General features: G+C 36.5%; 3 protein-coding genes across 5 annotated transcripts; 1 reads left to right on the forward strand and 2 right to left on the reverse strand.

Annotated features, from left to right (window-relative positions):
* Positions 1 to 4,596: 4,596 nt before the first annotated feature.
* On the reverse strand, positions 4,597 to 6,309 carry LOC132173609 (cytochrome P450 736A117-like). Its single transcript, XM_059585144.2, has 2 exons — positions 5,359 to 6,309; positions 4,597 to 5,208 (listed from the first exon to the last, which is right to left on the reverse strand). The coding sequence occupies exons 1-2, from the start codon at positions 6,307 to 6,309 to the stop codon at positions 4,597 to 4,599; spliced, it is 1,563 nt and encodes a 520-aa protein (XP_059441127.2).
* Positions 6,310 to 8,259: 1,950 nt separating this feature from the next.
* LOC132175486 (cytochrome P450 736A117) lies at positions 8,260 to 12,640 on the reverse strand. Its single transcript, XM_059587450.2, has 2 exons — positions 11,698 to 12,640; positions 8,260 to 8,938 (listed from the first exon to the last, which is right to left on the reverse strand). Exons 1-2 carry the CDS (start codon positions 12,616 to 12,618, stop codon positions 8,336 to 8,338), a joined length of 1,524 nt encoding a protein of 507 aa, XP_059443433.2. The 5' UTR covers positions 12,619 to 12,640; the 3' UTR covers positions 8,260 to 8,335.
* A 3,313-nt stretch (positions 12,641 to 15,953) lies between these two features.
* Positions 15,954 to 19,985, forward strand: LOC132173727 (serine/threonine-protein kinase AFC2). 3 transcript variants are annotated; one of them, XM_059585314.2, is made up of 11 exons: positions 15,954 to 16,181; positions 17,149 to 17,344; positions 17,673 to 17,853; positions 17,961 to 18,009; positions 18,106 to 18,220; positions 18,510 to 18,610; positions 18,828 to 18,984; positions 19,059 to 19,123; positions 19,210 to 19,307; positions 19,400 to 19,502; positions 19,593 to 19,985. In XM_059585314.2, exons 1-11 carry the CDS (start codon positions 16,080 to 16,082, stop codon positions 19,737 to 19,739), a joined length of 1,314 nt encoding a protein of 437 aa, XP_059441297.1. In that variant the 5' UTR covers positions 15,954 to 16,079; the 3' UTR covers positions 19,740 to 19,985. The 3 variants fall into 3 exon arrangements, with proteins under 3 accessions (XP_059441297.1, XP_059441296.1, XP_088370182.1); XM_059585313.2 differs by lacking the exon at positions 17,149 to 17,344 and having other exon boundaries at positions 16,098 to 16,181; XM_088514056.1 differs by lacking the exons at positions 15,954 to 16,181; positions 17,149 to 17,344; positions 17,961 to 18,009; positions 18,106 to 18,220 and having other exon boundaries at positions 17,749 to 17,853.
* Positions 19,986 to 23,221: the final 3,236 nt, after the last annotated feature.

Below are 23,221 nucleotides of genomic sequence, written 5' to 3' on the forward strand. Positions count from 1 at the left end.
TCCAATAGCTGAGGCATAAGGTACCTTGCTCATGTATGCTTTCTCTTGATCTGTCTTCGGTGACTGATCCTTGGTTAGTCTAAAGTGACTCCCCAAGGGTGTGCTCACTGACTTAGCTTCATTCATGTTAAATCTGCTGAGAATCTTCTTCACATATTCTGTCTGTGAAATCTTCAGTGTACTATTGGTCCTGTCCCTGATGATTCTCATCCCAAGGATTTGTTTAGCAACACCCAAATCCTTCATTGCAAACTGCTTTGACAGCTGGTTCTTCAATTTGTTGATGTCTTCCATACTGGCCCCTGCAATGAGCATATCATCTACGTACAGGAGTAGAATAATGTAAGAGTTCTTAAAACTCTTGACATAGCAGCAATGATCTGCATTGCATCTTGTGAACCCAGTGCTGCACATGAAACTGTCAAACTTCTTATACCATTGTCTTGGAGCTTGTTTTAGGCCATACAAGCTTTTTCTCAGTTTGCATACTAAACTCTCTTTCCCCTGCACTGCGAATCCCTGTGGCTGTTGCATATAAATTTCTTCCTCCAATTCACCATGAAGGAACGCCGTCTTCACATCTAACTGCTCTAGATGTAAGTCCTCCGCCGCCACAATACTCAGCACAATTCTGATGGTTGTCATCTTCACTACCGGAGAGAATATGTCTGTGTAGTCAATTCCTTCTTTCTGCTGGAATCCCTTGACTACCAATCTTGCCTTGTAGCGTTTGCTACCATCATGTTCACCCTTTATTCTGAACACCCATTTGTTGTGCAAAGCCTTTTTACCTGCTGGCAACTCAGTCAGCTCCCAGGTCTGGTTAGTCAATAATGAGTCCATCTCATCCTTCATGGCTAACTCCCACTTGATTGAATTTTCAACCTTCAAGGCTTCAACAAACGTCTCTGGCTCACCGCCATCCGTTAACAAAATATGAAATAGGGAGGGTGAAAAACGCTGTGGAGATCTAATGGTTCTAGTAGATCTACGGACAGCCACTGTCGGTGTACCCTGTTTAGTTTCTTGATCTACTGTTTCTTCAACTTCTAGACCATCTTCAGTTTCTGAATCCTTATCAACTTTTGAATTCCTTTTCTGAGCTGCACCTTTAGAAATTCCATCTAGGTTGATAAATTCAGGCTTCTCAGCCTCTGACTCTGTACTTACTGGTTCTGCACTTGAATTATTCTTATACACAACCATCTCATTAAAAGTAACATTTCTACTTCTAATGATCTTCCGGTTTTGATCATCCCAAAACCTATACCCAAATGCCTCATCCCCATAGCCAATGAAATAACATTTTCTAGATTTAGCATCTAGCTTGCTACGAGCATCAGATTCAATATAGACATACGAAACACAACCAAAAACTTTCAAGTGAGAAAGATTTACCTCCTTTCCACTCCAGACTTCTTCAGGTAGTCTATGGCCCAAAGGAACTGATGGTCCTCTGTTTATCAAGTAAGCAGCAGTGCTTATTGCATCCGCCCATAAAGTTTTCGGTAATCCAGCATGCAACCTCATACTTCTTGCACGCTTATTGAGGGTCCTGTTCATGCGCTCAGCCACGCCATTCTGTTGTGGTGTCCCTGGGATAGTCTTTTCCATTCTAATCGCATTCACTGCACAAAACTGTTTGAAACCCCCGTCTTCGTATTTTCCCCCATTGTCTGATCTTAGACATTTCAATTTCAGACCAGTTTCTATCTCTACCATGACCTTCCACTTCTTAAAAACTTCAAATACATCAGATTTAAGCTTTAAGAAGTAAACTCATACCTTCCTGCTTGAGTCATCAATAAATGTGATATAATACCGCGAGCCTCCAAGAGATGCCACTGGTGCGGGACCCCCACAAATCTGTGTGTACCAACTCCAGCTTTCCCGGCTTTGGTGTTCTGCCAACCTTCGCGAAACTCACCTTCTTCTGCTTTCCTAGGATGCAGCCTTCACACAAATCAGACTTAACTGACTTCAGCTCCGGTAGTTTCCCCTTTGACAGAAGTACCTTCATCCATTTCTCACTCATGTGCCCAAGCCTTAGATGCCATAATTTTGAGTCAGCACCCGTATCTGTAACAGCAATTGTATCCCTGCTATTCGTCGTCATATAGAGAGTACCCGTCTTATGACCACGAGCCAAAATCCTGACTCCCTTGCTGACCTTCCACTTTCCACCGTGGAAATGAATTGAATGCCCTTCATCATCAAGCTGTCCTACTGAAATCAGGTTCTTTTTCAGCTCTGGGATATGCCTGACATTTTGCAGCTTCCATACCGAGTCACTGTGGACTCTAATGCGGACATTGCCTATACCCACAACATCCAGCGCCGTTCCGTTAGCCAAGTACACCTTCCCGAAATCTCCAGCAACATAATTTTCGAGAACTTCACGGATCGGTGTAGTGTGAAAAGAAGCTCCTGAGTCCAATACCCAAGAATCAAGAGAACTGTCAACAGATAGAAGTAGGGCATCGTGCACTTCTTCTGTTGCCACGACATTTGCGGCGTCATTTTCGGTCTTCTTCTTCAGCTCTCTGCAGTTCCTCTTGAAGTGGCCTGTCTTGCCACAGTTCCAACACTCAGGTTGTCGTCCAAATCTGGATTTGCTCCTACCCTTCCTAGACTTAGATCTGCCCCTCACAGAGTTTCTGTCTTGTCCTCTACCCCGAGTCTCGAGGTTTAAAGCAGCACCAGAACAAGAGGCTTCACCCGCATCTCTTTTGCGAACCTCTTCACTGAGAATCAAACCCTGACGTCTTCATAGCTCAGTTTACTCTTTCCTACAGAGTTACTCACAGCCATCCTCACTGCTTCCCAGCTATTTGGCAAAGATGCCAAGACAATCAACGCACGAATCTCATCATCAAAATTAATTTCCACCGAGGATAATTGATTTGTGATGGTGTTGAACTCATTGAGATGAAGTGCCACCGAAGCTCCTTCCGCCATCCTTAGGTTGAACAATTTCTTCATCAGATGCACCTTGTTGTTAGCCGACAGCTTCTCGTACATACTTAACAAAGCCTTCATTAGACCTGTTGTGGTCTTTTCCTTTACAAAGTTGTGTGCAACTGATTTTGACAGTGATAACCTGATAACTGCTAGGGCTTTACGATCAAGCAGAGCCCACTCGCTATCATACATGTCATCGGGTTGTTCTTCCAAAAGAGGTTGATGAAGATCCTTCCCATAAAGAATGTCTTCAATCTGTACCTTCCAATACCCAAAATCTTTGCCGTCGAATTTTTCGATTCCCATCTTTCCTTCTTCACCTGCCATCGCTCCCACTCGAACCAACAGCTCTGATACCAGTTGTTAGGAAATAAATCCTATTTCCCAAGACCCGTGAGATGCGAAAAATAAAATAATTTGGAATAATAAAGATAAGCAATCACACACGACACAAAGATTTAAGTGGTTCGGCTTAACAAGCCTACATCCACTGGCGGAGACGACCCAGAGAAAATTCACTATCAAAAGATGAGTACAAGAGAGTAACAGGGTGAGAAAACCACTCAAACCCAAAGCCCCAAATACACCCAATTCTCACTTTGCCCAAAGGAGAATAATAACAAAAAAGGGAAAAAAACAAACTCTCTCTTTTTCTTGCTCTCACCTTTTCTTTCTCTCAATTGCTTTTGGCACACCAAAGCAAATATTATTTTTATTTTTGCACACCTAATTGCTGCACAGCACTTGTCTTTATATAGGAGCACATAGTCGGTGCTTTTTTCCTACTAAAAGTCCAACAAGGAAACCCACTTTCGTGTAGGACAAAAACTCCAACTCCAACCATGAAAGGGAATTCCAATCCTTGTATCACACAACAAAATTGGTTGGGTCCCACCCCTAGATTCAAGGCACGCATAACATGGACTAGGTACCATAAAAGTCAAGATGTTTGATAGGATTGTCAAGATACTCACTGATGTTAGATATGTTCCTGACCTTAAGAAAATTTGATCTCATTAGACACATTGGACTCTTTGGGCTATGGTTATTCAAACAAAAAATGGAGTTATGAAAATAACTAAAGATGCTATGGTAATAATGAAGGATAAGAAAATTAGCAGTTTGTATAAGTTACTCGAGGACACAGTTACAGGTGGAGCTGTAGTGTCCACCTTGGCATAACCATATAATGATAACACAGATTTGTGGCATATACGGCTTGGTCATTTAGGCGAGCATAATATGTTTGAGCTTCACAAGAGAAATTTGTTGAAAGGTGCGAAGTCATGTAAATTGGGTTTCTGCAAGTACTGTCTATATGGAAAGCAACGAAGAATCAGCTTTCAGATGGCGTCTCATTGTCAGAGTAAAATGGTTATTCTCCTTGTTAATGAGTAGTACAAAAGATAAAGATAATGATGATTGTGATCAACCTCCAGATAAAACTAAAAGCAGATGAATATAAAGATCGTTGTGTTCTAGGTTTCCTTGGTACACCTTCTCACACGATAGAGATGAGGACGTTTATATTTTATTTTCAAACTCCTTAATTTATTGCTCATAGAGGTACCGGTTGTGACTCTTTCTAGCCAAACTGAACCTGGGGATTCTTCTATTACTCATATATAATATATGCTAGCCACAGTAAGGAGTTGCAACCGCTGTAAGGGGAAATTTTTTATGAATGGTTATGCCAGTTGATTCAGACATGTCAATATCCTCTCCTCTTGCTCCACCGGGCCATGTCCAATCAAAGTTGTGCAGCAAATTTGCCAAAACAAGCTCAATAGTGGTCATAGCAAAGGAAATTCCGGGGCAACCCCTCCTTCCAGCACCAAATGGAATGAACTGGAAGTCATGTCCTCTAAAATCCATAGAAGATTTCAAGAATCTTTCTGGCTTAAACTTCTCTGGTTCGTCCCAAGACGTAGGGTCTCGTCCAATTGCCCATGCATTGATAATAACTTGTGTTCCAACTGCAATGTCATAGCCCTGTATTTTGACATTTTGAGTCGATTCTCGGGGAATTAACAATGCATTAGGAGGATGGAAGCGAAGTGCCTCTTTGATCACTGCTTTCAAGTAATGCATATTATCGAAATCATCCTCTATTATTTCATTTTTGTTGCCACTGATCCCTCTTACCTCACTCTGCACCTTCTTCATAGCCTTGGGGTGCCTTAGGAGCTCTGTCATTGCCCACTCTAAGACTGTGTATGTAGTGTCCGTACCGGCAACAAATACGTCCTAAAAAACAATGGTAAATATGCATGAGATAAGAGGGTAAAATAAAATATACCTTGTAAAGTAAAACAAACTCTTTTGCAGTCAATACTAACTAATATTATATTTATCTCCCTCCATGACCATCCCATGCATGGAAAAATATTTGCTTACCAGAATTAGAGCCTTGATGCTAACTCTATCAATAGGAAAACCAATAACGTTTTCCTTTTGAATTTGAAGCAAAACATCCACAAAGTCCTTTTGTTCATTTTCTAGAATCACATTGCCCTTGCCCTCTCTCCTCTGACAATCTATGTGCTCTTCAATTACTCCTTCTATAAAATCATCGAACTTTTTAGAAACTTTCTCCGCTCTAGCATCCAAGCCATTGACACGGCTCACCCAAGCAAGCCATGGAATATAATCCCCCACGCTTAGAGCACCCAACAACTCTGTGAACTCGCTCAAAATCTCCTTAAACTTCCTTCCACCTTCCCCTACGCCATACTTCCTCCCCAAAGCCACCCTACATACTACATCATTAGTAAGGTTTGCAAGCACTTCGCTTAAATTCACATATGTTGAAGAACAAGACTGTTTGATTTTCTCAATCACAAGAAAAGTTTCCTCCTCTCTCACAGCACGAAAGGATTGAACCCTTTTGTTACTCAAAAGATGTAGTACTGATATGCTTTTCATCTGCCTCCAGTACTCGCCATAGGGGGCCGATGCCACATCTTTGTTATTGTATAGTAGTTTCTCGAACATGCTTGATTTGGGCCGGTTTGCAAAGATGAGGTCATGAGTCTTCATGATCTCGCGAGCAGCATCAGCAGACGAGGCAACAAGGGTTGGTGCGTTGCCAAAGTGAAGCAGCATGAGGGGGCCATGGCGACGAGCTAAGGACCCGAGTGAACGGTGAGGCTGCGAGCCGAGTTGGTGGAAGTTCCCGACGATAGGGAGCTTTGGTGGTGAAGGTGGTAAGTTTTTTTTGGTGGTCGGAAGGGTGGAGGACCATTTGAATAGGAATATTACGATGAAGGCCAAGATGGTTAAGACAAAGGGATGGAGAAAGAAGAAAGTTGCAATTTGGCCTAGCAATATTTGCAGGAAGTTGGACATTTTCTTCTCCATTGTAAAAGCAAGTATGCTGAATATTTATGTTGGTATTGACGCACAGGGTGACTTATTAATTTTCATCTGTTTGAATAATCATGTTCCTTCGAAATGGAAATTATTGGGAACATGCATGAATGTGAATAAAGGTCGCAAATGGGGTTCTTTTTTCCTGGTTTTGCATTGATTAATTTTTGAATTTTGGTTTCCTTAATCAACAGGAATCTGTTTGGCGCATTTGGATGTGAATGATTTCGTTCCGTACGTCCTTCCACTGAAGCCCAAGTTGGATGCACCTAAGTGAATATCTGTTTCTATCTGTAAATGGTTAATGCAGAACATCATGACATGCATTAACTTAATTATAAGGGTGATCTCTAAGATTAAAAAGTATTAAATTGATGTCAGAGAGTAAACTGTTATTTTGGCATATCTTGAGGATCTATAAATTATTTTTTATACCACATGGAGTAATTTGTAATTTAAGCCAACTACATATAGACCTATAAATTATTTTTTATATCATATTGAGTGATTTGTAATTTAGACCAATCACAAAGACTAATTTTGCATTTATCCCAAAAGTTTAAAGTTCTAACATATATAATGCAATGTCTAATCTTTCGTGCATGTTTAGTATTAATTTCTTCCGGGAGATCATCAACCTAATTAAGCTACTTAACGCCTACAAAATTTAACTCCATTATAATTTTTTTTTTTAATAAAAGAAAATGAAAGATATTTATTGCCATGTGTTATAAAATATCGTTCTTCTTTGGTTTTACAAAACTTACCTTTTTCCAAAGGTTTTATTTTTGTCCTACTCTCTCTCTCTCTCTCTGTGGAATCCGTAAGGAGCAAAGATTTTTTTTTTTTCATTAGCACCTCTCACTTCCAGTTCATTTGATGGATTCATATAAAGGGTCATTCTTTTTTTTCTTTTTCTTTTTTTTTAATTTTATTTTTTATAAATAGTTCACTTCTCATTATATCAAACTCAGGCCGAAGCAATTTGCTCCCTTGAACAATATTACAGATACAATAGTATATCTCATCCCTCTATACTCGATCTATGACATTTCTAGTAGCTAATTTAGCTAGCATATGGACTGCACCATTTATGTTCAGGCGTACATGGTTGGGTTTCCAATTCGGCAAAGAATTCAAAAACAATTTTGCATCCTCTACTAGCTGACCATATATACCTCCTACCATTTTGTGCCTCAGTCTGTAGCACCAATATAATTGTCTCTGCATCTCCTTCTATAATTATGTTACTCACATCCATTTCTGTGCAAAACTGGGCTGCTTGGGCTGTGGCCATCGCCTCTCTGCAATAGTCGGATCTAACCAGCCCATTCACGTGAAGCTCCAAGCTGCAAATATCCTTCCATCATGATCTTTGAGAATTAAACCCACTCCCATCCTTCCATTTTTTGTGTCAACAGCTGCATCATAGTGATTTTATACCACTTTGGCGGGGGTCTCGTCCACTTCTTGATCTCCATCTCCTTGCTGTCGTCTTCCTCAATTTGTGGTGCATTACACCTATTGAAATCCTCCACTGTCACAGACGCCAACCTGCCCACTTCATTGGGAGGAGGGAACAAGCCTTCATGAATCCACCTATTCTTGTGAAACCAAATTTTTCTTACTGTTTCCACAAATTTTTGTTAATTTTTAATTTTCGAATAGAAAAAAAAAAAAATTACTTATCCTAATGTTAATTTTCGAATTAGTATTATTTGATTTCAACAAAAAAATTTAAACCATTTAAAATTATTTCCAACAGTTAAACTTAGGTAATGACCATTGATTGGTTCACTAAACATAATCAATTCATGATGATTCCAAATTAAATATGACAGGTCTATTATAATATTTCCAAATTTAAGAAGATTAAAGTACAAATAGAGAATCTTCACATAACACCTACACATAACACCTAGTTAGTGATATTATACACAATTGTTTTATTGATGTAATTTTAAATCATTATTAGATTTGTGATGAATCATTATTAACTTTTAATTTAAGAATTTGGAATTGCAACAGCGAGGAGGGGAACTTTTCTGAGGATGGTAGTTGATTGGCTCATATCCAAATCTTCAGCTCTTGCTCCACCAGGCAATGCCCAATCAAACTTGTGCACTAGATTTGCCAACACAAGCTCATTGGTAGTGATGGCAAATTGAATTCCTGGGCATCCCCTCCTTCCAGCTCCAAATGGGATCAGTTGGAAATCTTGTCCTTTGAAATCTATAGAAGAATTCAAGAACCTTTCTGGCCGGAACTCTTCTGGTTCGTCCCACATCGATGGGTCTCTTCCAATTGCCCATGCATTAGTGAAAACTAGAGTTCCTGCAGCAATGTCATAGCCCTTTATGTTAACATCTTGGGTGGATTCTCTGGGAACTAGTAATGGGAATGGAGGATATAAGCGAAGGGTCTCTTTGATCAAGGCTTTTAGATAATGCATTTCCTGTAAATCAGCCTCAGATATGCTGGTTTTGCCTCGTGCGATTCCCCTTGCCTCATTTTGTAACTTCTTCATCACTCTAGGGTTCCTTAAGAGTTCTGACATTGCCCATTCTAGGACTCTGTAAGTTGTATCAGTTCCAGCAGCAAACACATCCTGCAAGAACCGAATTCAAATGTAAATTTATGTAAATGTAAGAGATGGATCGATTTTGATAATAATAATAATAATAATAAAAAGCTATAAAAATTTAATCTCATTGTAGAAAACATTTTTAAAAAAAAGGCCCATGTACGCCACATTCAAATGAGAGGCCATTGTACAACAAAACTGTCAACTGCAATTCCAGTCTTTCTTCCCCAGTTGTGTAGTGTAGCTATTTCAACAAGAACACAGAGCCCAAAAGAAGAAAGAAGACCAAACTTGTACACCATCCAGTATTTCTTTGACATGAACATATCAAACACAAAACTTTCCAACAGCAAAACAAAGGCAAAAAGCATGCATCTACACTTCTTTTTTGTGGCTCTATTTCAATTCGAAGACCCAGAGACTAGCTGATGGTAGTTTTCTATCTATTTGGTTGTTGTAATAGCGATTCTTCCTCAAAATTGATAGACGTAGGGGGAAAAGCCGTATGAAGAAGAAATTCTGAGTAAATCAACCTCGAGCCAGTGGCTCCGGTAGTTTCTTTAAAGGGGTTTAGGGTATTGAATTGGGAAGACAATTGGCGAGGTCAAAGGATTCGGTGTTTTCGGTGGTGTTTGACAAATGGGTTGGCCTAGACACTGTAGTTGATGTAGATTGATGTCAAAAAAAGTAAGAATGTTTGGTATAAAAAAAAAATGAAAAAGTGGTATGAAAAAGTGAAAAAGTTTTGTTTTGTAGTGATTTTTTTATTTGAATAATAATAAAAAGTGAATGATTTGATATAAAAAGTGAAAAAGTTAGAATATTTTTATGTTGATTTTTTTAGAAAATGGTGATGAACAGTGTTTGGGTCAACCCTATCCCCTTTACCAAACAAAGCCGTGTTTGGTAAATTGTTGGTGTGTTTTGTGTTCTAAAATGATTGTTTGGTAGATTGTCATGTCATGTCACACAAACATTCTCTCTCTCTTTTTTTTCTTTTAAAAAAAATTAAGAGTGAGCTTTATATTTATTTGATCTTCTCAAAGTAAGCAAGTCTACTCAATAAAATATTTTTAGGGTAATTTCACTTTAAATTTCTAAATTATCATGCGATTTGATATATCTTCAAACTTTGAAACCTCTCAATTTGGACTCTTGAACTTTTCATTGCAGTCAATTTGAACCTTCATCAAATTTTAAACGTTAAAAAGTGAGATAATAATGTTTATACCCCTGATTTTTTTATAAAATTTCAAATTTACCCTTAATTTCAAATTAAAAATTAAAAAAAAAACTATTAAAAAAAAATCACAAGGTGACCCTTGGGCCACCAGCTTGTGACCCTTTTTTTCAATTTTTTTTTCCATTTTTTTCAATTTTTTTTAATAAAAAGAAAATTGAATGGTAATTTTGTCTTTTTAGGGGTTTTAACTGCAAAAATTGACCGAAGATAAATTGAGTGCAATTGAAAGTTCAAGTATTCAAATTAAGAGGTTTCAAAATTCGGGATACGTATGTCAAATTGCATGGTAGTTCAAGGGTTTAAAGTGAAGTTACCCCAAATACTTTTAAAAACGCTTTTTCAATATATATATTCAAATTAGAAGTTAAAAATACTTATCCAAATACATTCGCAAATATAGTCTAATCTTTGTATAGGATTTTTTTTTTTTGGTAACACATATACTGGCATTAGATCTAGATCCCAACGAATCATTTAGGGCATTAATTTGTTATACCTATCTTTGTACAAAAAAGATTATTTGTGCCCGTTGACTGGGATGCTGCAGTCTGAGGAGGTATGGGCACAAATAATCTTTTTTATACAAAGATAGGTATAACAAATGCCCTAATGACTAATGCATTTCTGGTGAGCTAGCTAGCTACCTGTCCTCAATTCCTAGTCAACTGCCATTCAACCGTCAACCTCACTAATTAACTAAAATACAAGTTTTTTTTTTTTTTTTTTTTTTTTCTCCCATCTAAAAACCACAAAAGAACTACGGGACATTGTTATAATTAGCTTATGGAGTAAAATATTATGAGAAACTCTGTACATGTAACTTCAATCATAGGCAGAGACAGAGGAGGCGAGAGGGATCAAATTGCCTAAAATTTTGTTTATACCATGCATGTAAATGTTAGCTGTACTTATCCTATTGCCCACCCATCAAAATAATTGCCCCTAAGCTATTATATTATATATATATATATATATATATATATGACCGAATGGGAGCAATAATATCCTCATTTTAAATCACAGTGGGGTCAATTAGGGTTGCTAATTTTTTATATGAACTCAACAAGAGATTAAATGGCTAGAGATAAAAAGTTTGACCTGTTTAATTAGATGTGTCGGGTTATAGTTGACTTATATATATATAGTCTTATATTCATACTTCGACACGATATAAATCCGACACACGACATAATAACAAACAATTTTTGACATGACCTGCAAACTCGATATAAACCCAATACAAAATTAGAAGGTTAGGGTTAAGAAATTTGCCCCGTTTAATTAAATGGGTTGGATTAATGTTGTTTTATATAGTCTTATGTAACACATATATACCTTGATACAATCCAAACCGGACATGTGAATATGAATTGCCACCCCTAGGTAATTCATGTCTTTGCTATACATCCACCACGTTATTACAAACAATTTCTCTTTCTTATGAAATTTTTTAAATATGTAATCACATTTTTACATTGAAAAAATTTTCAGAATATAATTAAGAGAGAGAGAGAGAGAGAGAGAGAGAGAAAGAGCGTACCAAGATTAGAGCTTTGATGCTTTCTCTGTCAATGGCAACGCCAGTCACGTTATCCTTTTGAATCGCAAGCAAAACGTCAACTAAATTGTTTTTATGATCTTCCCCTCTAACACTTCCATCCCCATTGCTCTCTCTTTTCAGGCTGCAAATGTGCTGTTCCACGATGGCATCCAGAAATTTATCAAACTCTTTAGCGACTTTCTTCACTCGAGCCTCCAAGCCATTGATTCGATTCACCCAAGCCAGCCATGGGATGAAGTCCCCCACATTGAAAACACCCAGAAGGCTCATAAGCTCTCCCAGCAATCCTTGAAATTCCCTCCCACCTTCACTGCCGGCGCTATACTTCTTCCCAAAAGCCACCCTGCATGTCACATCGTTTGTAAGGGTGGCAAGCATTTCGCTCAAATTCACCGGCAACGAAAACGAGCAAGATTCTCTGATCTTCCCGATGAACATGGCGACTTCTTCTTCTCTCTCAGCTCCGAAAGAGCGAACTCTCTTGTTGCTCAGAAGATGCACCACGCAAATGCTTTTCATTTGCCTCCAGTACTCGCCGTAAGGAGCTGTCGACACATCTTTCCCCTCGTAGAGAAGTCTGTCGGCGATGCTCATTCTTGGTCGGTTGGAGAAGATGATGTCATGGGTTTTCATGATTTCGGAAGCGGCATCCGGAGACGAGACGATTAGCGTTGGCCGGCTTCCGAATCGGAGCAGCATGAGCGGGCCGTAGCGCTGAGCAAGTGAGCAGAGGGAGCGGTGGGGAAAGAGGCCGAGTTGGTGGAGGTTTCCAAGGACGGGAAGCTTTGGTGGTGAAGGCGGTAATTTTTTGTGCGTGGTTTTGCAGAGCCATTTGATGAGAAGATGAATAAAGAGAAGAGAGGGAAAAATGGCGAAGATGATAATGTTCTTCATGATCATCTGCTAGAGTAGTGTAATAATATTTTGTGGTCTTTCTTCTTCCTTTATCTTATCTAAATTTGCTTCAATCGCAAGCTTTTAAGATAATAACATCACGAAGTTAGTCAACTATACATGGGATTGTGATATTAATAAAAAAAAAAAAAAAAAAAAGGATAAGGGCCATCCCATGGTTGAATATAATTGGTTAAATAATAGCCACAAGTGACTCACTCTCAGACAAAACAAGGTAAACACCCCAAAATCATCAATCCAATGGCTACATCAATGTGATCTTGGATGCTTCCATGAAGATTGAGATATTAATATAATGAACTTTCAAAAAAAAAAACTTGGACTTGCTCTGTTCTACACCAAGAAAAAGAGACCAAATCAATATTATTGTCTTCTCCAATCAGGTGCTAGCTAGTGTTGTTAGATAATTATGTTAGATAATTAGAATAGTATTACAAGTCCAAATCAAAGTCTAATTTAATCTCTGTAAAATAAAGATTAAATCAGACTTGGATTTGTTTTTCCTTTAGCCTTCACGTGTAGTTGTTTATATATATAGGAGAGATTATATTCAATCTCTGATCTTCTTATTTGTAACCTCTATATGTATATACAGTGGGTATGGAATAAACAATTTATTTCGCCAAAGATATTATTTGTGGACTTCCTTATCAATTTTAGCATTTTTTGGACTTTTTAGCAAGAGTACGCTCGAGCCCACTTGTGGTGCGCTTGAGGGCACTTATGCACGTGGGTTGATTTGCGATCTTTATATTACATGATGATTTTAGCATAACAAACGTCCAAATTAGGACATTTTATTTCACAATGATTTGTAGTATTTTGAGTTAACTTTCCACTGCCGCTGGTTTCATGTCAATCTGATATTCGAATAAAAAGTTGTGGTCAAAATACTGAGACGTATGATAGGTCTTCTCAAATTGTGTTTTAAGCCCAAAATCGATAAAATTTATTGTATCTTTATTAGAAACATGAAAACACTAAAACAACACAAAATCAAACAAATAATAATGTTAATGAATTAACATATGCGAGTTAAGGGGCTTGAATGTGCAACATTCGGCGCTTGTCACTTATAAAACACAGTTTCAACTAGTAAGTAGGCAATGTATAACGTAACACCTATGAACATCTCTTATAAAGTGCTAAGCTACGCATCTTCTTAATATGGGGACATGGTGTTACATCTTGCGCCTAACTGGTTATTATCAGAGATTCTTATAGGAGTTCTCCACACTTTCGAGACCTTTAATTGCTCTAATGAGGAAGAAAGCTCATTATATTTGTCGTCAGGAATGTGAAGCGAGCTTCAAGAGCTCAAATGTAGATTGGTGACCGCATGAATTTTGATATAAATTGGCAAGTCTCGTCTGCAGCCCGTCCGAACGGGCCTAAACCTGAGAGCCCCGTCTGAAGTCCTCGTTCGGAGACCATCCGAACGCCTATGTGATTTTCATGCTTTTTAGATTTTATGTATGTGGCTGTCCGGACGAGCTTCAATTCCGCCTGGACAAGCTCCATAGTATTTTTGTGTTTTATGCTTTATATTCGTAGCTGTCCGAATGGCCTTAAGTTTCGTCTAGACAGGCGCCGTAGGTTAGGCATACTAAGTAGGGTTTGGAGGCCTATAAATACATGCTTATAGCCTTCAGAAATGGAGTTGCTAATTATGTATGAGTTTTATTCAATAAGAAGCCCCAGAGTTGAACGTTATTCTGTTTTCTTTCAAAACCTAGAGAGTATCTAGCGTTTTAAAGTACATTTCTTAGATCCTTTTGATAAAATCAATATTTAAAAATACATATCCATTTCTTGTTGGTATTATTCGCAGTAGCTTACTAAGTCACGCTACATCAAATTCTCACACTACCCACAGGGTCAGAGTCAGTTGGGTATGTGGTATTATACGAATGTATTCCGGAAATGATTGAGACATGTGCTGATGCAAGAAGGCAAGTAGCCAGCGTACACCTCAAGGCAATTAAAATATCATTAAAAAAAACCTAAACTATTTGGAGACATTACCCTATGACGAGCAATGTAAAATTCTCATTGATCGTCAAGTCTCACACTCTCACGTATATCTTAAGGCAAACAAATTTGAATATGAGAGCACCCTCTATAATTCACTTTTAGCCAAAATTTGGTTAAATTTTATAAAAAGTAAGTTTCATCAAATTATCTATTTCCCTCTTCATTTTAGGGCTCGTCAAACCTCTCATGTCTCCACACATTTAGAAAACAAAATCATTTCTCTACTCATTTTTTATATTTTTATATTTTCTCCTCACACATTCTCTCTCTTCCTTTATTTGCTTGTGGGGGTGCTTTTGAGAATAAAAAAAAATGAATGAAGATAGAATAAAAATTATATTTAAATAGAATATAGTAAAATTTAGAGAGTTTATTATTTGATACTTTTTCATAGCTGTTAGTTAAAATAAAAAAAAAAAGTACAATTTTTAGCCAAATTTTAATTAAAGAATAGAGAGTTCATTGAATCTGAGATAAAACATAGTTAAAGTTAGTAAAGGATTACGCCTGTCGTATCCTTTACCACACTAGTAAAACCAAATTTATATACAAATATTTTGTAAAAAAGGTTTATAAATTTTATAGTATTTGGAATAATGTTCTTTTAACTTAGGGTCTGTTTGGGATTGTGATTTTAATAAGTGCGATTTTAAAAATTGCGTTTTTAAAATCGCAAAAGCGTTTGGTAAAACATGTTAAAAAATATTTTTTTATTAAATATTTGTTATGCAAAGTCATAATTTTGGTTTAAATTCACATTTTTTCAAATAAGCACCCCCTAACCTGCTTAGATAAATCACAGAATTTTTTCCTATTTTAAATTAAGTGCTTTTTAAATCGCAATGCCAAATGTCTTACATTTTACGATATCTTTTAAAAACGTATATAATTCTTATAAAATCGCAATTCAAAACACACCCTTAATCACTTAAATCCAAAACTACTTATATATATATATATATATATATATATATATATATATTAAAAAAAATAAAAATAAAAATTATAGTCACTAAAACTGTAAAACACCCGGGCCCAACCCACAAGGGTCGAGAAGTTTCATTCACTCGCGTCCTTTAAACAATACGCCACTTGGGCCTCAGAAATAGATGGCGTGTGCTAATTGTAAAGGTTTCACGCTTCTTTGTGCTTTCCCTGTGACGTTAAAATTAGAAATAATTGACCAGTAAAATCCACGGCTAGATAGCTAGCACGTGGACGGCCAGATTTCGCCTCAAAAACCGACTCAAGCCTTTCCGTGAGGTTAAAATTAGGGTTAGGTTTAGCGTTATTCTCACGAACCACACAACCTTCCTGTGCGAAAGAGACTTATTTGTGCTCGCTTCCTGTTTGTTTCTCGTCAAACACCTCAACTTTCTCTGAAAAATCTTATCGTCTTGTACTTTCCGATCATGGAGATGGAGCGCGTGACCGAGTTTCCTCACACGCACATGGATCGGCGACCCGCGAAGAGGGCGCGTATGGGTTGGGACGTTCTTCCTCAGATCCCAAAGGTATAATCTTTCCCCTCCCACCTTATAGATCTTTCAGATCCACCTCGTTTCCTTGATGGCCGTTTCGTCTTTTTGCTAGATCTAGATCTGGTTTGATTTCTCTCTATTAGCTTGTGTTTTGTTACAAATTTTCATTTTATTTGGCCAGATCTGTTATTCGGTATATTGGATTCTTCGGTTTTTCTTTTTCTAGATTTTAAGATCATAATTTGTGTAAAATTTCGGTTTATTCAGCTGAAAATTGATTACCTCAACCCAAAGATCTGGATCGGATAACGCTATGCATATCCGCAAACACATACGTATACTTGTTTCGCATAGGATATTTTCAAGCCGATGAAAAAAATTTGTACTTTCTTCTTGCCTTAATACTTGTTTCGCATAGGATATTTTCAAGCCGATGAAAAAAATTTATACTTTCTTCTTGCCTTGATACTTGTTTCGCATAGGATATTTTCAAGCCGATGAAAAAATTTATACTTTATTCTTGCCTTATATTATTTTGTTACATTTGCTGAATTTGATAGGTTTATTTGTCAAGAAAGATGTTTGATTCGGCGTAGATTTTTAATTTGTATATCTGTTTGGATCCTTTTTTTTTCAAAGATGTTTCGAATTTTATTTAAGAAACAATTACCGTAATTATTATCAGAGTACTCCATCATTCATAATTTTTTGAAAAAGTTTTTGGATTCTTTTTTTCTTTAAGTTTTGATTGAGCCAAAGTTAGTTTGCTTGAGATGCCGTATTTTCTATTTTTATCGTGTAAAATCTGCTACTTTTTTTTTTCCAAAAAAAAAAAATCTGATTTGGTGGTTCTTTGTTTAATTAATATGTTTTGGTTTCATTATTATCTTTGGGACTCAATACAATCAGGAAAGGGGGAAAGGAAAGGGTATTAGGTATTGCGAGGGCAGAAAATTTATTCATTTTCTTGAGCGGTACATGAATGCATGGCTGTGTGTAGGCTCAGGTAGGAATGTTTTGTGGACAAGAGGTTGGGAATCTGACAAGCTATGCACCTTCAAGAGCATCCTCAGACCTTACCACTAATTCCTCTCTGTTTGAAAAGGGAGTGGCTCGAAATGGTTCACCCCCAAGGCGAGATGATGACAAAGATGGGCATTACATGTTTGAGCTTGGAGAAAATTTAACTTCTCGCTGTAATTTCACTTTACCATCATTAAAAACTTATGTTCATTGTCTGTTTGATTTAAGCCATTAAATGTGCTCAAATTTTGTTTTGTTTATGTTTTGCACTACTAACTTTTTTTGAAATAGTATGCACAGTTTACAAAGTAAGAAGAAACTCTGTTTTTTAAATCTTAGTTCTCTCAATTTTTTGTTTGATTTAATAATGTCCTGGGTTTAATCTCCCATGCAGGAAAATAGGTATTCAATTGTTGTTGGTTTATTTGTGTATTCTAAAAACATGATAAAGCCGTCCTGTATTTCTTGTTTCTGATTGTTTGTGGATATTCATTTTTGCAGATAAGATCCACAGCAAAATGGGTGAAGGTACCTTTGGTCAGGTTTTGGAGTGCTGGGATAGAGAAAAGAAGGAAATGGTTGCTGTCAAAATTGTCCGTGGAATCAAGAAGTATCGTGATGCAGCTATGATAGAAATTGAAATGCTACAACAGCTTGGTAAACATGATAAAGGTGGCAACCGGTGAGTGTTCTGTTTCTTATTGAACTACTTTTACTGTCCTTAATGGTTACTGTTAAGAAGCTTTTATGAGCTCTTTGGCAATTGTTAAATGGGTTTATTCCTTGCAGTTGTGTGCAAATACGGAACTGGTTTGACTATCGTAACCATATCTGTATTGTAAGTATATGATTGATTTTGTAATGGATTAATTTCCCCAATTCACAAATAATTTTGGGGTTAAGACTTGTGGGTGAATTTAAATGGTTTCAACAGGTGTTTGAGAAGCTTGGACCAAGCTTATACGATTTTCTACGGAAAAACAATTATCGCCCATTTCCCATTGATCTTGTCCGTGAGATTGGCCGACAACTATTGGAATGTGTAGCATGTGTGTAGTAAATTCCTAAGCTAGTTATTTTCAATCTTTCCTTTGTTTTTCTGCCTTGCTATTTCCTGTTTGATCTGCTGGTTATATTAGTTTTAGATATAGAATAATTTTCTTAATACTGTTTAGTGATGGTCAAATCATCTTGGTGTTTTGTCATCTATCAATATATGTTAAAATGTGGCAGTAGTATGTGTGGAGTAATATTTTATTGCTTTGAATTTCCTAGTCAGGTGTCTTTTTTTTTCCTGTGGCCTTGTTTTCTGATGATTATGTTAAATTGCATTTGCAGTTATGCATGACTTGCGTCTGATACATACCGACTTGAAGCCAGAGAACATACTTCTAGTATCTTCAGATTATGTTAAAGTTCCTGATTACAAGGATTATAAGGTATATTCTTGTGGGTGTATTTGCTCTCACTTTGTCACTTAGAAGATTATCTTTTAGAAGGTAGCAGCTGCTTTACTAGGCCATGGCATTGGGGGTTGCTCTATTAAGTCTGGCAACTTCATTTGTCTTTTTCCTATTTCCAATGATTTGATTGTATGTTTCTTTTTATCAAATTGGTCTTTCGAGTTGAATCCTTTCAATATGCTGCTATATGTAGAGTTCTTCTCGATCACCAAAGGATGGCTCCTACTTCAAAAGGTTGCCTAAGTCGAGTGCTGTTAAGGTGATTGATTTTGGTAGTACAACCTATGAGCGTCAAGATCAGAATTACATTGTGTCTACAAGACATTATCGTGCACCTGAGGTTATTCTTGGTAAGTTTTTGTATTTTTTTGTTGATAATGCCATGTCTCAGCAGATGAGCTAAAATCTTTCAATCAATTTTTAGGACTTGGATGGAGTTACCCTTGTGATATATGGAGTGTTGGTTGCATCATAGTGGAGTTATGCACAGTATGTTTACCAATCTTTACCGGTTATGATGATACGATTGGTGAATGGATAATTAATAGTTATGCTTACGTATGAACTTGGTATAGGGTGAGGCGTTGTTTCAAACACATGAGAATTTGGAGCACCTAGCAATGATGGAAAGGGTTCTTGGTCCATTGCCGCTGCACATGCTGAAGAGAGTAGAGTAAGTTATAGTGTGATGATCCTCCGTAGTGATTATAGTTTTGCAGAAGCTAGTTAATGACTAATGGTCTTTCTTCTTCTTGTTCTTTCCAGTCGACATGCAGAGAAGTATGTTAGAAAGGGTAGATTGGATTGGCCAGATGGTGCAACCTCAAGAGAGAGTATTAAAGCTGCGATGAAGCTTCCCCGTCTGCAGGTTTGTACAATCAAGTACCTCGTAAAATGATCACTCTCTAGTGTCTTGTTTACTAACTGTGCTATTCATTCACCCTTTGAATTCTTGCAGAACTTAATAATGCAGAATGTTGATCATTCTGCTGGGGATCTCATACATCTATTGCAGGGATTGCTTAGATATGATCCAACAGATAGGCTAACAGCTCGTGAAGCCCTTAGGCATCCTTTCTTTAGTAGGGACCATCAGAGGAGATGAGTGATTGAGGTCATGCTCCCTGGCTTTACATGGTGTGGTCGGTGTTTCTGTGCGATGTGAATATCATATTGGCAGAAAAGCATAGATTCCCTCCCACAGTCGACAACTCCCCTTTCTCTAGCTGTGACATTTTTTACCCCCCATTTTATGCTGAAATGTATGTAGTCTGGAGCTAGCCAACAAGATTTCTGAAGTGTACACTCATAAAGTTTAATGAAGAATTGAACAGTAAATTCTTTAGATATATATGTATATCCACTAATCTCTGATTGTTGCGAGTCCAACACGTCACCGTAATAGCATAAAAGAGATGCGTTACGTGCTTCGTAATTGTCTTGTGTAGTAGTTCATTCTATGTCCCATATAACCACACTAGACCTAAAAATAAATTTCACTCTTTTATTTTCCTTTTTCGTACACTTTCTTGGCAGCCAAACAGAACGCATCGAAATTGGAATTCAACCTGTCGTCTATGTGCTGCTCCCAATCCAAACTATAAGTTTGTTTGGATTGCGTTTTTACTCTATAATTTATTAAAATGTATTTTTGACACAAGTTTAAATATATAACTTTTGGCAAAAAAACGCTTTTTAACTCTTACAGTTTTATTTTTCAAACACAATTGCAATCATGATTAATCCAAAGACCCCTCCCAACTGGTGCACGTCTTAGGGCATTTTCATTTCTAGCAGCTTTCTTCGTTATTTTTTATACATTCAAATTATTTTTTTCCATGTCAAAATATACTTTAATAGTTTCCATAATCATTTTTTATAACATTAAAATATTTGTTTTTTTTTCATTAACATAATATTTTCTTTTATTTTAAAAACATTTTTCTTTTTCTTTCCATCTGTCTTCTTTCTCTACCTAACTTCTTCACTCATCTCCTTTTCTTTTCGCCCCAGCCGCACCTCTCTCCCTCTCTCGATCTCACTCTCTGCCTCACTCTCATCCTCCCACAGACCAGCAAGCAAGAGGAACAACCAAAGACCAGCAAGCATAGATCAAGAGGAACAATCAGCAAGCAAGCTATAATGATTTTGGTTTCTTGAGGGGTTTTGATTTTGATTTTGATTTTGGTTTCTATGTTTTTTGATTTTGCAATCTACCTTTTTTGGTTTCTATGTTTTTTGATTTTGCAATCTACCTTTTTTGGTTTCTATGGTTGATTTTTGCAATCTACTGGAATTAGTTTACTTAAGAGTTGAAAATTGTGCATTAATCCTGTCCTTGCGCCGCTTCTCTGCTTGGTTATGGCTCTTGGAAGTAGGGGTGCAAAGGCGGTTACGGTTAGCGGTTAGTGGCAATAACCGCTAACCGTAACCGCCTTAGCGGTTAGTAGATTTCACTAACCGTAACTGCTAACCGCCTAACGGTTAGCGGTTAACCGCCGGTTAGCGATTAGCGAAATAGATAACCGCCCGCTAACCGCTTTTTTAAAATTGAGCTTTTTTTTTTTGGGCTTTTTTTTACCCTCATTTTTTTTTCTTGTATTTTTAATATCTTCTAAATCCTAAATTCCTAAAGTATCTAATAATGCTTTAATTAAATTGTAGACTTGTAGTTATAAGTAATATATTATTTAATTCAATTGAATCAATTGTGATTATCATTGTACATGAATCATATGATTAACTTGTAGACTTATGACTTATGAGTTATGTCATATTATATATGCATTATTTATTATTATATAATCATATGATTTAATGATCAAGTCATCATGTGATTTAATCATATCAATTATAGTGATAATATATAAATTACTAAAATTACAATGATAATACATTAATACTTAAATTGTGTTTATAAGTAACGCATTGGTCATTGTTTAATCCAATGTCAATTACTTAATTTGATATTATACGAATCATATCATCATTGTACATTAATAATATGATTCACTTGAAGTCTTGAATGAAATATTTGAATTGTCATTGAATCATATGATTAAGCATTGATATTATACGTTTATATTATTCATATACATATGTAGACTTATATAGACTTATAAGTTTATAATATACATTGGAAATAAGTCTCTAGATATTTAATTGTTGTATTAATATGAATTGATATACTTATGAGTTATGTCATATTATATATGTATAATTTGTTATTATATAATCAAATGATTTAATGATCAATCGCATGTGATATAATCATATAAATTATAGTGATAATATATTAATACTCAAATTGTAATTTAATTATTTTTTTAAAAAAATTGTAATTTAATGATCAAGTGATTATATGATATAATCATATGAATTATAGTGATAATATATTAATACTCAAATTGTGATTTAATTATTCAAAAAAAAAATTATGATTTAATGATCAAGTGATTATGTTATATGTATAAATATTTTTATAATTATAATTATAAAAATATATTATATAAAAAAGCGGTTAGCGGTTAGCGGTTACGGTTAGTAGACCTAATAACCGCTAACCGCTAACCGCTAGGCGGTTATAGCGGTTAGGCGGTTAGCGGTTAATGCGGTTAGGCGGTTAAGCGGTTGGCAGTTATAGCGGTTAGCGGTTAGCGGGCGGTTTTTAACCGCCCGCCTTTGCACCCTTACTTGGAAGGAGTTGCACCTCCATCTTCTCCAACCCCTTCTCCTTCAGATGGGAAGCCATGGAATTGAAATCTGGAGCTAGTGAAAGCTGAGACAGGGGGCGGCAGGGGCCAAATTTATACAACCAACAAGCAATCTACTGGGTTTCTATTTCTATAGTTGATTTTGGTTTCTATTTATTTTTTATTTTTTGCTACCTACCGTCTTCTTTTTTTGGTTTCTATGGTTGATTTTTGCAATCTACTGGGTTCTTTTGCAATCTTCAAATGGCTTGTGTCCAAATGGAGTGTAGAAGAAGAAGATGACGGAGAAGAAGAACGGAAAAAAATAATGGAGATGTGCGTAAAAAGATGTGAGAGGAGAATGTTTTTTTTTTTTTTATGATTGTAATAATCATATGGATCACTATAGTGAAACCCAATGTAGGATCAAATGGTTTAAAGAACCATTTAGGCAATTTGCTGTGAGACTTTTTTTGCGACATATTCCCTACACATAGGGAACAGACTTGCATCGAGTATTGATGGGTTAGTGAGAGGGATCAGGATTCCGGCACTTCTTAAAAAATTGCCCATGAATTTTTTTTTGAAATCTTGGCCATTGATTTCTATTCAATAACCACCAACTCGCCACGTGTCTTATCTAATATAAAACAATAAAATATTATTTAAAATTTAAAAATAAATATAAAATAAAATAATTTTAAAAATACAATGGGTTAGTTTGACCACTCCATTCTCTCCCTAGGGGATGGCTGGCCACCCCAGCTCAGGCCATGGCCGACCATCCCATGCTAAACCCATAAACTTTCATTTATGGGTTGGGCTCTAGGTGGTCGCCAAGCCACCTCATTGTATTTTTTAAATTATTTTATTATTTTATATTTATATTTATTTT

The sequence above is a fragment of the Corylus avellana genome, chromosome 3 (genome assembly GCF_965113065.1).
Source record: "Corylus avellana chromosome 3, dhCorAvel1.hap1.2, whole genome shotgun sequence".
Lineage (NCBI taxonomy): Eukaryota > Viridiplantae > Streptophyta > Magnoliopsida > Fagales > Betulaceae > Corylus > Corylus avellana.

What these genes read in the sequence shown, in the direction of transcription:
- LOC132173727 (XM_059585314.2), top strand. Translation starts at nt 16,080, where the DNA reads ATGGAGATGGAGCGCGTGACCGAGTTTCCTCACACGCACATGGATCGG. An exon ending in AGAAAATTTAACTTCTCGCT is followed by an intron (nt 17,345 to 17,672) that starts GTAATTTCACTT and finishes TCATTTTTGCAG; the next exon opens with ATAAGATCCACAGCAAAATG. An exon ending in CATGATAAAGGTGGCAACCG is followed by an intron (nt 17,854 to 17,960) that starts GTGAGTGTTCTG and finishes TATTCCTTGCAG; the next exon opens with TTGTGTGCAAATACGGAACT.
- LOC132173609 (XM_059585144.2), bottom strand. Translation starts at nt 6,309, where the DNA reads ATGTCCAACTTCCTGCAAATATTGCTAGGCCAAATTGCAACTTTCTTC. An exon ending in GCATCAAGGCTCTAATTCTG is followed by an intron (nt 5,209 to 5,358) that starts GTAAGCAAATAT and finishes ATTGTTTTTTAG; the next exon opens with GACGTATTTGTTGCCGGTAC.
- LOC132175486 (XM_059587450.2), bottom strand. Translation starts at nt 12,618, where the DNA reads ATGATCATGAAGAACATTATCATCTTCGCCATTTTTCCCTCTCTTCTC. An exon ending in GCATCAAAGCTCTAATCTTG is followed by an intron (nt 8,939 to 11,697) that starts GTACGCTCTTTC and finishes CGGTTCTTGCAG; the next exon opens with GATGTGTTTGCTGCTGGAAC.